Below are 14,602 nucleotides of genomic sequence, written 5' to 3' on the forward strand. Positions count from 1 at the left end.
CTTGGCAGCAATTAAACTCTCATTGTCTATTATTGAAAAGACTTTGCAGCAGTCTCATCGGACTTATCTCTGGTGGTGACGAGTCCGCCTACAGGTGGGAGGCTGACCATCTGGTGACCTGGGAGAACAACCTGGAGCTCAACGCTGTAAAAACAGTGGAGATGGTTGTGGACTTCAGGAAGAACTCAGCCCCAGCTACCCCCATCACCCTCTGTGACTCCACCATTGACACTGTGGAGTCTTTCCACTTCCTGGGAACTGTTATCTCCCAGGACCTCACCAAGAAAGCCCAGCAGAGTATGTACTTCCTGCGGCAGCTGAAGAACTTCAACCTGCCAAGGACAATGATAGTGCACTTCTACTCCTCCATCATTGAGTCCATCCTCACCTCCTCCATCACCATCTGGTACGCTGGTGCTACCGCTAAGGACAAGAGCAGACTGCAGCGTGTCATCCGGTCTGCAGAGAAGGTGATTGGCTGCAATCTTCCATCTCTCCAGGACCTGTACGCCTCCAGGACTCTAAGGTGTGCAGGGAAGATTGTGGCTTATCCCTCTCACCCCAGTCACAGACTATTTCAGTCACTTCCCTCTGGCAGGAGGCTGCGGTCCATCAGGACCAAAACCTCACACCACAAAAACATTTTTTTCCTATCTGCTACCAGCCTCATGAACAAGGCCAGGAGCCGCCTGTGAAACTGGACACTGTCTCTCTCCCCCTGTTCAGGACTTACAAACTTCTGTGTTACATTAACGCACAGTTTACTGAGTGTATATAGCTTCTGTATATATATCCTTTTTACTTTTTATTTTACTATATTCTTATTTTTTGTCTGCATCATCAACACCAAGTCAAATCCCTTATAAGTGCAAACCTACTTGGCAATAAACTTGATTCTGATTCTGATTATGGTATTATAAGATTAAGATATAAAATCATTGTTTGAAAACTTCAGATTATCTTCAACTGATATTAAAGCTTTTTTTTTTGGTGATTTAAAAGATTTGGCTAAATCTTTAAAATTATGTTTAAGGAGTCTGAATTTCACCCTCTAACTTTAAACTAGCTTTGTACGTTAGATTTATTTTAAGGAGGGCTGGCATCAGTCTGATTTCCGTAAATAACTCAAACTTTGCCCACTTTCTAGAGGTCGTTGTTTGCGGTAAGAGATAGAGAATCAAAGGGCCGTGTTTTCGGGTCAAATCATGACCTTTTGTGAACACAGAGGACACTAGACGTTAGCGCTCAGGACGCCCTTTTCATTCATGCATTTTCCTGAATTCTTTCTTAAATCCTTTAGCTAATTGCTTGTTGTGAGAAAAAAAAAGCATGCCTGCTTCTTTAAATATCATACCTATGCCATAAATTCTCCCAAGGAACCTTTTTTTCCCCCCACAAACTAATAAAACACACCGTCCAGCTCACATAATGTGTATGTGTGCTGCATATGAGCGTCTACATTTAGGCCTTTTTGTACGGCTTTTGGTAGATGAACGAGCAAAACTAAGGATGATGAGTTCTGAATGCGTTTTAGTGGCAGACAAACGTGGCTTTGCCTTTGCTCCCACGCATGAGCACACACAGCACATACGTGCACACGCACACACACACCCGCAGACACACACACACCACCCCCTCGTCAGCAACACCCACAATAAAAACTGCACTCTGCTCCAGTGATTTTGCCCTTTCAGCTCCACACCTGGAAAAGACACATTGCATAAAGGTAAGAGCCTGAAACTCACCTTTTAGCTTCTGCTTTCCATACCCGAAGCTTGTTTCGCCACAAGAAGCCGATCGAATTTCATCTGAAACACTGTCGAACGGAACATAATCACAGAAGTCTGTTTATTCAGTGCGTATTTACAGACTTTGCTTTGGTTTCTATGTGCTCACTGATCAGGTGCTGGGAGTTTTGCCCTCAGCTATACAATGAGTGATGTATTTTATTGCTTTGTCCTGCTACGTTTGTCAAATGCCTGTTCAGTTTGTTAGAAATCATATAAGAATTACTTCAAAACGTGAATAGTTTTCACAGATTTCTGACAGTGGTGTTTGAAATCAAATTAAGAAATTTCTCCTTATATCCTGTGTTTCCCTGCCTGTTTTATAAGGCGTCAAATCAAAATCTGGGATAACCACGGCGCTAGCCTGCAGAGCAAACGCAAACCACTTTGAAAACTATTTATCTTGATTGACCAAAATCTTTCTGCACTTTCACCTTTGAGTTATTAGTTTTTACGACCCCTAAAGTGGGATATAACGGTTCATATACATAGCCGTGACTTGAAAAGGTTTGTATACCTCTTGAACTTTTTACCCATTCCAGCTGCAAATTTCAAAAAATTTGATTTTATGACATAATTGTTAAGTGGAAGGAGAATGTTTTCTTTTAGGTTGAAAATAGAACCCTGAAAACATGTGGAGTGATCTTGTATTCAGTCCCCAGTGTAAACCTTGTGTGAGAGTCGTCTTCTGCAACAACAGCTGCAAGTGTTTTGTGGTATTTCTCCACCAGCTTTGCACATCTAGAGATTGACATCGTCGCCCGTTTTGGAGTACAAAATACCTCGAGCTCAGCCAGACTAGATAGAGAGCGTTGGCCAAAAATGTTTGCTTTGGTTTCATCTCAGCAGAAACTGCTAAAAGCATTGATACCTTTTTTCTTGCCACTAGTCTATAACGGCAAGATTTTTGAAGTGTAGAATCAGCAGTCATCCTGTCGACACTCTGTTCCACCTGAGCTGGGGATTTGCAGCTCCTCCAGAGTCAAAACAGGTCTCTTGGCTACTCCCTTGCTCTCCCTGTCTGGCCTATCAGTTTAGATGGACGGTTCTCTCAGCGCTCTGTGAGATGTTCAAAGCCAGGGGATGCTCTATAAACTTATGCTGCATCTTGAAGACCAAGGAACAGAAATTCCTGCAGGCTTGTTTAAATTCTTTTTGCTTATTAACAGATATTAATGCCCGACCTCCTTTTAAGGTATTGTCTCACTTTTCTCTGACGGTGCTGACATGGAACACATAGAAACACAGTTAAGCAAAAAGTTATCATTGTTGCATTTATATATATATATATACATATATAATACTGGCATAATAATAAACTAGTGTAGCCAAACTGAGTGACTGCTGTTAGTTTAAGGTCAGTGCAGGACCGGCTGCTTCTGGTAAGACATTAGCCTCCACACATCTATCATATCTTTTCGCATGGTATCAACTGGCAATAAAAGCGTCTTGCATCAATGTGTCGAGGACAAGGCCTTTATGGGTTTGTGAGTACAAAGTGTGTTTTTTATTGATCTGGGCAGAGGATAAAACAAGGCTGATTTGTGTAAGAGCCCAAGTACCATGTGGCTGATCATCAGCTCAAGGGAATCAGGGTTTTGAAATGACTTCATTATGTTATTTGCAATGAAATCGCTTAAACCGTGTTTACTTTTTAGGTTCATTCTGTTGTCGGTGGCTCCATTTCCATTTTGATCCATCTGGTGTGACCCATCCATCTAGAGAATGATATTAGACTCCTTTCCTTATCTAGAGTAAGAAACATCTCTGTTCATCTCTAATTTGTATTGTCTGTACTGCAAACCGTCATTATGGGCATAAATATAAAAAAAAAAGTGCTTAGGCTCTTAGGGATTTATTTGAACCACTATTTTTCAATGGCTGAAACTTTGTGCAACAAACAACTTATGATAAAAAAGAGAAATTGAGTGTAGACATTTTATTTACTCAACACAACATCAAAATCATCCCTACAGGCTCAGATAAAAACATATCACTCACTAACAGTGAGTTAAATTCATCAACTGATGAACTGGCATCTACAGATAAAAATAAAACAACAATACGCAGAGAAACACATGTTCATTAGTGTGCATTGTTAAGAGTAGCTAGCCTCAGAACTGGACTCTCGTACGCAAAGCCATGCGGCGAGGTTAAGATCCAGAAGCGAGAGCGGAAAACCTCTCGCTTACATCAGCTGATATGGATCAGTAAGGACCCGCTCCGGGATTGGTCGATTCTTCCCATGCTGTCTTTGGGATACCTGTGTGGAACAAACCCTGTGGCCCCAAGCTCTGATGCTGACATGCACACGTTACGTTTACATTCTGCCGGATAGTGTGAGTGCGACCATCTAGGCAAGGCAAATGTATTTGTATGGCATATTTCAATGCAAAGTGCTTTAAATGATTAATAAATTAACAATATTAGTGAGCCTTTATTTATAATTTTATGTATAAAATTTTTATTTAGCCTTTGTAAAATGGATTTTCTGGTGTATTGGTTTATGGTAATTGATCTGTTTAATTTCAGATTGATCAAAGTCAGGCTGTACGCATCGCAGAAAATGAGTTGCTGCTAACAGGTGTTGAGTTTTTGCTCTCCACTTAACTTATCATGCCAGAGACGCCACTGGTAAAGAGTCCGTTGCTAAGTGTTCCTTTGGAACAGCGTGCACTTCAGCTTTCCTTTGGTGGTTTAATTTCTTTTTGACCGTCCTTCACCGCTCCTCGTAGAGGCAGCAATACGAATGTCTGGGTAGCAAAAACATCCTAAAAATGAACATGTACTTATTAATTTATTTAAACTAAAGTAGTCAAAGGTAAACGACAACAGCAACATAAGAAACATGCATAATTTGAGAGTATAAACTATGAACATTAACAGTAGCTGAATAGTAATGACAGGAGAACTGAGTGAATGTAATAAACCAAACTTCAAATTTCAAAGTCCTTTTGACAGTCGATACAACAAAATCTAATATACACAAAGCTGATAACCAGTAATTTTTAGCAAAGTTGCCAGTTTTAGATGTTTTTATTCAGCATGTCTTAGGCTACTCACTCTTGCTTGGATGAAGCTGCTTTGGATTAACTTGGTCCTTCATGCAGGCTAATCTGAGATTTTCAACTCCATCAGTGAGATTTATTAAATATAGTTTCTTTCAGTTTATAGTAAAACATATTTTAAAACCCTGAAATGTCTGCTGTCTTATCAATCAGCACATTTATCCACATCCCCTCCCCACTTCTTCTCACCCACATGTGCATCAACTCCTGTGATTGGATTCATGCGCCGTGAGCATGTGAACTTCTAAATTCTGTAAAGCTGTATTTAAATTGTCCGTCCCCATGGCTCTGCAGTAGGCCTGCTCGTAACGTGAAACTAAAAAGCTAAAATCTGTGCGGAGGCAACATTTCTGCATGTGTTCAGATCACAGCCAATGCCTTGTGCTACCGTAATACACGTGTTCCTCTTCATAAAGCTAAGCTTCACTGCTTTGCAGAGTTACGGTAGGCCTATTTTTTATTTATTTTTTAATCAAACATTTATTTAACCAGCTAAAAGACCAACTGGGATCAAGACCTCTTTCACAATGATGCTTAAATCCTGGAGAAGCTGCAAAGTTCCTGGTTTGACTCCCACAGACTGCCACTCTGGGTCCCTGAGCAAGACCTCAACCCCAGAATGCTTCCTGGCCGCTGGACAGTGGCAGCCCACTGCTCCCTAAGAGATGGGTTAAACGTAGAAGACACATTTCATTAGAATGACATAAAGATGGCTATTATTATTATTATTATTATTATTATTATTATTATTATTATTATTATTAAGAAAATCAGTAGCACACCCCGCAATGGATAATACAGACAAACTGCAACTAAACAACCAGTAAAATATATGCATACTGAGCAATTTGAGAAATAAAACACAGGTGTTATTCTTACAGGTACAATGTAAAATTTAAAGCGAGAATAAACTATGAAGCGTGCACCGTGTTCAGTTGGCAGTGCCTTAATGCCTTGTGCCGTAATATGCCAAATATCAAAAAGTGTAATGAGCAGCAAATGAGAGAACCCGATATTTGAGCCGGACAACGTGTTCTTCAAAGGTTTATTAATAGCTTAAATAAAAACAGAAAACAAACACTGGAAGCTGGTAGGCAAAAGTCCAGAAAGGAGGAGCTGGAGACAGTCAGGGCTGACAACAGGCTGCGAGCAGCAGGTAATTACACCTGAACAGACGGTTAGACGGGCTTGGGTCATACACAGAGCAGGCAGAAGAAGGCAGACGGGTCCAAAAGGGCTGGACAGGAATTGTGGTCAGAAATCAGAGGCCGATGAGGTATCCAGTGAAGGCCAGGGAAAACCGGGAATCCAGGAACAAAAACAGGTCAGAAGAAAGCAACTCACTCTGGGCTGGAAGACCATCTGGCAGAGAATGGCTGTGGGAGGCAGGTACTTAAAGGCATGGCAACAGGTGGAACTAGTGGAGGTCATTATGATAACGGCGGGTTTGTCTGCTCACTCACATGGAGTGGAGCTGAACAGTGTGTAGAAAAAAAGCCAGCCCCTCCCCCCAAAAAATCAACTAAAACAGGCAAGATGTATGACAAAAAGTGAGCATTTCCTGCCGTGCACAAACTCTAGCTGCGTTACAGTGATTTAAAGAAGCCTCTTGACCTCACTATTTGGCCATTTTTGCAGGTGGATAGTTTTTAATCAGCTTCTCTCATTAAAAGGAACAACACTAAAACCCCAACTAAAAAAAAGAAATAAATTGGGAGGGGTGGGGGTGTATCTAAGCTGTTGTTAAAGGACTGGCCGATCACAATCTTGTTTGGTTTTCACACTCCTTCATCTTTTTCTCATCAGGGTCTTCCTGGGCTTCCTGGGCTTCGGTCTGGGCATCCTGTTCTGCACCAGCTTCTGCAGGTCGTGCGCCCGTTTGCGAGAGGAGCAGATCGAGAGGGAAGCCCAACACCGCAGGGAGCAGGACAGCCAGCTGCGCTCCATCTACTTCATCCCTTTCCCCAGGAGCATCTCACGGCAGGACAGCGAAGACCTGCACGGGAGCGACCACCTCAACCCCCCGAGATACAGCACCGCCGCCCGCTATGAGCCCCCGCCATCCTATAACGAGGTGATTCCGATGTTGTGGAAGTCCAATTAGACGCTGTGATTGAAGGTCTACTTTGTCAGACTTAATCTGTAACGCTCTGATTGATCCTTCTTTGATTTCTCTCTGTTTTTTTTCTTTCAGTTGGGGATTAAACCGGATGATCTCCCACCTCCTTACACAGAACATCACATTCCAGACTTTTTAAGCACACAACCACCCACTCAGACAAACGTGGACCTATCGCAAGTCCAGTCTCATCCATAAAGGCAGGAGCTTCACCCTGGTGATCATGGACAATCCTGCTCCGCCTTCCTACAGTTTCTAACGTTTCCCCTTCTTTTTTTACATTCTGGGTTGTTTTTTTTTTCTATTGTTGCTTCAATTTCAGTTCAGTTCACTTTATTATTTTTATTATATTTAATAAAGTATTTGTCCCATCACTGCGTCGGAGAACGAGAAGTTTTGAGGAGGTTCAGGATTCTGTCGATACTTTGTGTGAGGATACTTTGTGCCCGGACGTTATGGGCTGAAGAGGCGTTCATTTCACGAGTTTTGGTAAATTATTTCTTCCTGCAGTCAAAGGCCTGTTGTCACAAACTGACACCGTTCTTGTCAGCTCTGTGGTGTTTTAATGATTGGATTCTGAACAAAAGGTCTCTGTCTGTGCGCTTGTATGTAGCATAAACACGTTCATAAACTGAACAGGATGTCGTTTTGGTTTTTCACGAGTCTAATTTTCTTCAAACATTCACAATGTGCGCAGACGATTTACATTAAATATTATCTTAGCATTAATCAACTATTGTCCTGGAGGTGGATTGTTCAGCTCAGAGTCAAGCTTCAATGGGATATAGAATAACCTGCAAAAGGATTCAAACATCTTGAACTTTTTATTTTGCCACATAACTACAAACTTCAGGGTATTTCACTGGGATGATTTTGTAATTGATCAACACCAAGGGATGCACATAATGACGAGCAAAGGGATGTGTGGTTTCCAAAAGATTTTTAAAAAGCCAAGCTGAGGCAACATTTTCAGAACCACCTTTTGCTAAAAGGTAGTTCAGAGGTCTTTCTGGGTATTCCTCTACTGGCTTGGCATTTCTGCCGACTTGTATTTTTTGCCAATAAGTCTTTGGATGCTAGCTGCAGCTCAGTCAGATTGGACTGAGAGCGTCTGTAAATGTCAATTTAAAAGTTTCGCCACAGGTTCTGAACTTTGACTAGGCCATTCTAGCACCCAAATATGCTTTGACTTGATCCATTCCACAAGCTCTGAGGAGCGTCCCGTCTAGGTTAAAGAAATACGTGCCCACAGCAGGTTTGTTTTATCTCTGAATATAATGCGTTTAAGGTGACAGGCAGAGTTAATTTTCCTCTACATAGCATTTTCAGAAAAGTTCTGTCTTATCATATATGCTGTGTCCTCTACATTGTTCCTTCTTGGTATTCCTCCATGAAGACCCTATCTATGGAGCTCTTAACTAACAACTGTCCTTTAAACCGATTAGCCCACCTGAGCTGTGGATCTCTGCAGTTCCAGCGGTACAGTGGGCCTAATGGCTGCTTGTACTGTGTTTTCAAAATAGACTGAAGAGTTTAAGACATTTCTCTATAATCTATCAATGCTTTGAATTTCTTGACGGACTTATCCCTGATCTGTCTGCTATGTTCCCATGTGTCCATAAGTCTGTTTGTTCACAAATTATCTTTAACAGTCGTCTGAAGCATTCTCTCTATGATGTGATTAAATCACACACGGGTGGACTTTACTAACTGAATTATTTGTGCCTCATTATCAAGAATGCGTGCCTTTTTTAAAATGAAATAAAAATCCTACATGGATCACTGGTTTTTACGCTTTATACATATGCAATATTTTGTGCTGGTCGATCACGTGCAGTCCCGAAAAGCATGAAAGTGGAAAATGACTTGAGTAAAAAAGTTGATTATGAGTTCTGCACACATGTTGCTTCAGGAACAGAACTTTAAAAATAGCAAAACCTGTACCACAGGATAGAAGTAGAAACAATATCTATTGTAGCTGGTCTACTTAAATTATACAATAAGCAGGAGAAAAGATCTTTGTCTGTCATAATAAACAATTTTTTTTTTGCAACTTAACAGTTACGAATCTTCAAGCATTTCTGCTGCCTTTTCCTGTGTGAATAAATGTAAATGATGACGTCGCAATGTAAATTCTACCATTACCAGTAGTAATACAGTATGCTATTACTTCTACCCTTTTTTCTCTTGGTTTTGTAAAAAGGAAAAGCGTTTTGATGTTTTGCAACTATAACTTTGGTAGTTTGTAAGGTGAGTAAATTTACCTGGAACTCCATTGAGCTGAATGTCAGGTTTCTGTTTTTTTTTATAAAGCGCTCAAGTGTCAAAGTGTCAAAAAGGCTTATCCCTGCAGTGTGGTGTGTTTAAGAACATTATAGCATGTTAAGAAACTAAACAGGTTTCTTAATACGCTATTTTAAAAGGAACCCTTGTAACGGGACCAGCTACCCTCAGCAGACCAGGTATGGTTCTGTTGTTGCTCTTCAATACAAGCTGGACCTAAAATTTTGGTTCAGTCAAAAAATTCTTTGTGTGTCTGTCATCAGATTTCACTTTACACATTCAAAGAAGACTTTACAATTATGAAATATGGTTTTAGGTCTCATGATGCAACCTGAACACCAGATGGCAGTAAACACATGTGAGATCCCTTTTTGTGTTAGATCATGTAATTTGCTGCAAAAATAAATTAATAATCTTCCTCTATCCTCTGTTAAATTCAACATCACCAATAAACTGAACCTTTATAAGTTTTTTTTTTTTTTCAGACAGCTCTGTATTTCTTATCACTAGCATTTACACAACCTGCCTTTCTAAAAGGAAGCGTGGCATAATCGAAACAATCCCAATTTGAACTCTGTCACTATGTAACAAGACTGGAAATTTTCTGTTGGCCTGTCTTGCGCAGACCTCTGTATAATAAGGATAATAATAGCTTTTGTTTTTAAATTGATTTTGCTGCTGCTCTGAGTCACTCTCTCCCCGGTGAATGTGATCCCGAGTGGCACGCGTCAGAAGGCCAAACCCGGCCTTGTATGGTCGGCTGGTTCTGCGCTACGAGGTGTTTGTTGCTGAAACGTGTCAGAGGTTATCAGCGGGGAAAATATGATTCAGAAAGCAGATAACATCTGGCAGCTGCAGCGGCTCGGTCTGGAGGTTAACGTATGCCATCTGGCCTAAATTGCGTTTTATTTTCTGATGTTGAAATCTGACCAAGGAATGGTTGTTTGAAAGCTCAAATAAACCAGTGAAAGTACCCACATACTATAATCCATATTGTGGTATGTCGATAGAAACTACTTTACATAGTATACAGTTCTGTAAATTCTGTAAAAGACACATTCGATTCCCAGTTTCACGGTTAAAGTCTTGGGGTTACCATCTTCATTTCTGTCAGTTCTCTTTGGCCGATCAACTGTTCCTCAGCTTTGTTTAAAGATTCAACAACCTGCTTCATTACATGTATTGTAGTTCAGCAGACTGGTGTAACCAATATTTTGCTCTTTAGCTCAAACTCCACATTTATTGGCACCCCTGGCAAAGTGTTTATAAAAAAAAAAATCTAACTTTTATTTTAGTCAACTGGTCCAGTGGAGGATAATTACACATTAGAAAATAGCTGTTTTAAACAAAATCCCAATCACTGGTCCGTCCTCATTCATCTGTCCGTCCATCCTGAGCCCAGCCACCCTCATGAGGAACTGTCTGTATGCTGGGAGACTCTGAGGGTTGCAACCAAAGTCAAATTTACTGATTGCGTGCAATCATGGCCAAATGAAAATGAAAATCGTATAGCAGGTACTTTATCAAGTGCTTTGAACATCTCAAAAAGAGATAGTCAGCTCCCTAAACTGCCAGGCCAGGAGAGCCTTAATCAGACAAACAGTCAAGAGGCCCATGGTAACTCTGGAGGAGCTGCAGAGGTCCTCGGCTCAGGTGAGAGAATCTGTGGGCCGGAAAGCTGTTACCTCTACACCCAATAAAAACATTGTCTTTGGCAAGATCATAAAATACATTTTTTTTTGCCCGTTTTGTTTTCTACTTTTTCCAGAATTAGCATGTATTGCTGTTTTTTTATTGTTAAAAAAAGCTGTAAGAAGTTGCATACGCAGTTCTCAACAAGCCATGTAGGGGATGCAGTGAACACGTAGAAGAGGGTGCTAAATAAAAAGGAGAAACTTTTCACAATTTATTTGCAAAATATTCAAGAAGCCATTATTTTTTTTCTCCCCTCCACTTTATAGATCGGCACTCCTTTGTGTTTATCCATGACATAAAATCTCAATTTGATCCACTGAAGTTTGTGTTGCTAATGGGACAAAAATCTAAAAACACTAAAGATGGTTTGAGAATTTAGCAAGGCACTGTAAATGAACAATATTACATTTTAGGAACACAAAGACAAGCAAACCTCACCATTTCTGATCAACTGTAACGTTAGAGAAGTTTTGTTGAATCCCTAGCCGGGTTGTTCTCACTCGGATGGGCTGAACTACACATGCTGGATCCTGGAAAAGATTTCGGGGAAGAAAACTTGCCTGGGGCTGAGTAGGCAAGCAGAAGACAGGATAATATAAAAAGGAATGGATGGGATTTAGGTATGGCCTGAGAGGAAGAGGGCGACAAGAGAGCTGCAGAAAATATTCAGGGGGGATTTCAGCTGTGTTTGAGCGAGCTAGTGCGTATTTTGACAGTTGGTGGCGCTGCACACGTCATCCATGGTTGCTAATATTAATATCAGCAGAAGTCTCTGGTTTTACTCCAGAAGATTATGTGGCTCAGTAAGTCTTTTACTGCTTTGTGATGTTTGTCTGACTTGCACCACAGAAGAGCTGTGACTCTTTACATGTTCATGCAACAAGGTCTGTGGATGCCTGGTCAGAAAATTCACCAAACCTTTTAGATTAGCAGCTGTGAGCTGACTGGATTTATAGATTATTCTGGTATTATATGGGATTTTCAAACCTCTTGCATAAAAAATCTGGCTCTAAAGGACTTTCTTCTTGTTTGTTGATGCCGTATTAAGTAATGATCCCCTTTTATCCTGTAAACGCAGCATGTTTGCACTATGTCTTAACCAATATGTCCAAGAAGAAGCGAACGAAAACTACAAATACAGGAAGAAATGAACACGGAAATGGTTTTAAGTGTCGTTCTTAAGCGATTAAATGCTCCTCATTAGTGTGAGGCAGTGCTAAACAGGGGTTACTACTGTGCTTCCAAATAAAAACAGGATCCTTTAAAGTATCTGCAAATGTAGTTTCATTTACACGACTGATTACGCAAGAAGGAGTAAGTTTAAACACCCGGTGTTTATAAGTCGAATCTCACGGCGGCTTTGTCCCAGGACGTGTGTCTGACTGATGTGAAAGAGGAGGCGACCATGTATGGGTGTTACTCGTCAGGCCACATTTCTTCAACTTAAATAAATGACTTTTCGTCAGATGACAGCTTCAGCGCTGCCTCTATCACAAGCTATCGCAGGCGTTGTGCTCCTAATGTCTGCCAGAAGCACCCAGTTGTTTGTGAAAACTGTATATTTCATTTTCAATGCCCTCCAAATGCTGAAACGTCTCCAGTCTGACTCCGGTCACATCGTTGCGCCCAGACTCCAGCATCGGCTGAGCCAGTACTCAGATCAGGCTTTTTAAAGCCAGAAAGAAACGTGCTTTTACCTGGTCTTCGAAACTGAACCATTTCCCATTGTCTCCTCATATTCTTGGTGGATCCAACCTTTAAAGCCCTGTTAGGTCCAAATGCACTTCTTATTATATATGGTATTAGGATCTATCCACTAATGAAAAGGCCAATACTTCTTTCAAGCAATTTTCTCAACGGTGGCACTCACTCGTGACGTCTTTATGGCACAATTCTGCAAACGACCAGTTTAAACTTTTGTTATTATAGCACGTTATATTTAATGGTTCGCAAAACTTTTCTTCTGCCTTCTCTTCTTCCTCAGATGTTTGATTTAACATTACTCAACCCTTTGGCCATGTAACCTGACAAACCTGCCAAGCTGACTCTGTCTTTTCCGTTTCCCTATCCTTCTTTGTGAACGCGTGCTCGCACAAGACGGAGGTAGAGAAAACTACGACTTGTTTTGATACGCTCGTTTTCGATCGCTTTAAAAAGAGGAAAAGCTTTGGGTATTTTTTTGTTTGCCCATCAGCTGGGTGATTATCTTTAAAAGCTGCCATTATGCTGCGTGAAATGCAGCACAAAATGATTGTGGGTTACAACCTTACAAAGAAGAACAATCCACATCAGCATGTTGAAGTAAACTGCAGAGCCGGTTACATACGCCTGCTTTAAACGACAGGACAGCATGTGACTGCATCACGAAACTCACGATGATCGAAATTGTGTGTAAAGCTGAAAATCTGCTCATACGTCTGAGAGTAAGCGAAAGAGACACAGATTTTTAGGATATGCGCCGCCCAACTTCTCTGTTAGCAGCATGGCTTCCTTAAAAGTAAAAGCTGAGGTAAAGGCCACATGTTTTATATTGTTATATGTTGAACTGATAAGAAAGAAAGAAGAACACCGCCAAAGTGTGGGAGACACTTCAAAACCGGGACTGAAAATGTCCATTTATTAAAGTGATAAAGTATTTTGCTCACACACACACAACATAAAGCGAAACGTTTTGTAAAATGCAGGCCAGAAAAAAGGCTGCAACATTAACTCATAATGTTTATGGCTGTGGTGAAGACAGCGGACGTTCAAACAGAGAATAAAAAGGTCCGTGTTCTTGTAGTAGCCGGAGACAGTCACGTTCAGCCCGAACTAGAGCTTAAGTTTGGAATCACGGCACGTAATTAATACGCATTCAACGACACTGAAGGAGAAAATTAAGTTTCCAGCCCACAGGCAAGACTGCCACATGGTATAAATGTCAGATTACTCTGTGTCCAACAAAACCTGGGAAAGCAATTAACAATTAAAGCAATTAAAAATAAATGACTCTTCTATTGCATGTTCATGAGGTCAACCTGGAAATGCTACCTAAAAGGAAATCCTACATGGCTATCTTAGGTAGATGTTTGGGTCTGGTGCTATGGATGTGTTGTTGTTTAAGACCATTATCCCGCTGAAAGCCCAATTTCAGTTTACTTATCTTATGTGGAGAGAAATGGGATGTCATGTTGTTGTTTATACCCAAAGAAAACAGGTCAGGTGAAGCAACATTGGTAATTAGGTTTGTTTGACACTCACTTAGTTCATAAATAAAAATGTGTCTATTACATTTGTTTTAATCGTGGGCTTAAATCGGTAATTTTGCCACCTGTTATTCTGTTTACATTTCAATTGTTTACTTTTAAATTACTGCTGCACCTTACACTGTAATTTAATTTTACTGCAATTCACAAGCTGTATGCAACGAAATTTTGTTCTGTACGCACTCTGTGCATACAAAATGACAAATAAACAATAAAGTTAGAACCGTTTTTTTTCCCTAACGTGTGATTATTTTCCTCACCAAATGGACTCGGATTAAAGCGAGAGCATATACAACTGCAATAAAACGTGCAGTTATATTCTGGCCTCTTAAATAAAAGCCAATAAATGTGGCCAACACAAAGGCATGTTTGTTTAGTGCATTAAACATGCATTCCCTGCTGCCC

General features: G+C 40.6%; 1 protein-coding gene across 2 annotated transcripts; it reads left to right on the forward strand.

Annotated features, from left to right (window-relative positions):
• The first annotated feature begins 1,649 nt into the window (after window positions 1-1,649).
• si:dkey-283b1.6 lies at window positions 1,650-7,619 on the forward strand. Of its 2 annotated transcripts, XM_036144036.1 has the most exons (4): window positions 1,650-1,726; window positions 3,446-3,541; window positions 6,662-6,929; window positions 7,050-7,619. In XM_036144036.1, exons 2-4 carry the CDS (start codon window positions 3,513-3,515, stop codon window positions 7,170-7,172), a joined length of 420 nt encoding a protein of 139 aa, XP_035999929.1. In that variant the 5' UTR covers window positions 1,650-1,726; window positions 3,446-3,512; the 3' UTR covers window positions 7,173-7,619. The 2 variants fall into 2 exon arrangements, 1 of the variants encoding a protein (XP_035999929.1); XR_004932053.1 differs by lacking the exon at window positions 3,446-3,541 and having other exon boundaries at window positions 1,691-1,726.
• The last annotated feature ends 6,983 nt before the right edge of the window (window positions 7,620-14,602 follow it).

Source organism: Fundulus heteroclitus, chromosome 12 (genome assembly GCF_011125445.2).
Source record: "Fundulus heteroclitus isolate FHET01 chromosome 12, MU-UCD_Fhet_4.1, whole genome shotgun sequence".
Classification (NCBI taxonomy): Eukaryota; Metazoa; Chordata; class Actinopteri; order Cyprinodontiformes; family Fundulidae; genus Fundulus; species Fundulus heteroclitus.

What these genes read in the sequence shown, in the direction of transcription:
- si:dkey-283b1.6 (XM_036144036.1), top strand. Translation starts at nt 3,513, where the DNA reads ATGATATTAGACTCCTTTCCTTATCTAGA. An exon ending in GACTCCTTTCCTTATCTAGA is followed by an intron (nt 3,542 to 6,661) that starts GTAAGAAACATC and finishes TTTTCTCATCAG; the next exon opens with GGTCTTCCTGGGCTTCCTGG. An exon ending in CCCCGCCATCCTATAACGAG is followed by an intron (nt 6,930 to 7,049) that starts GTGATTCCGATG and finishes TTTTTCTTTCAG; the next exon opens with TTGGGGATTAAACCGGATGA.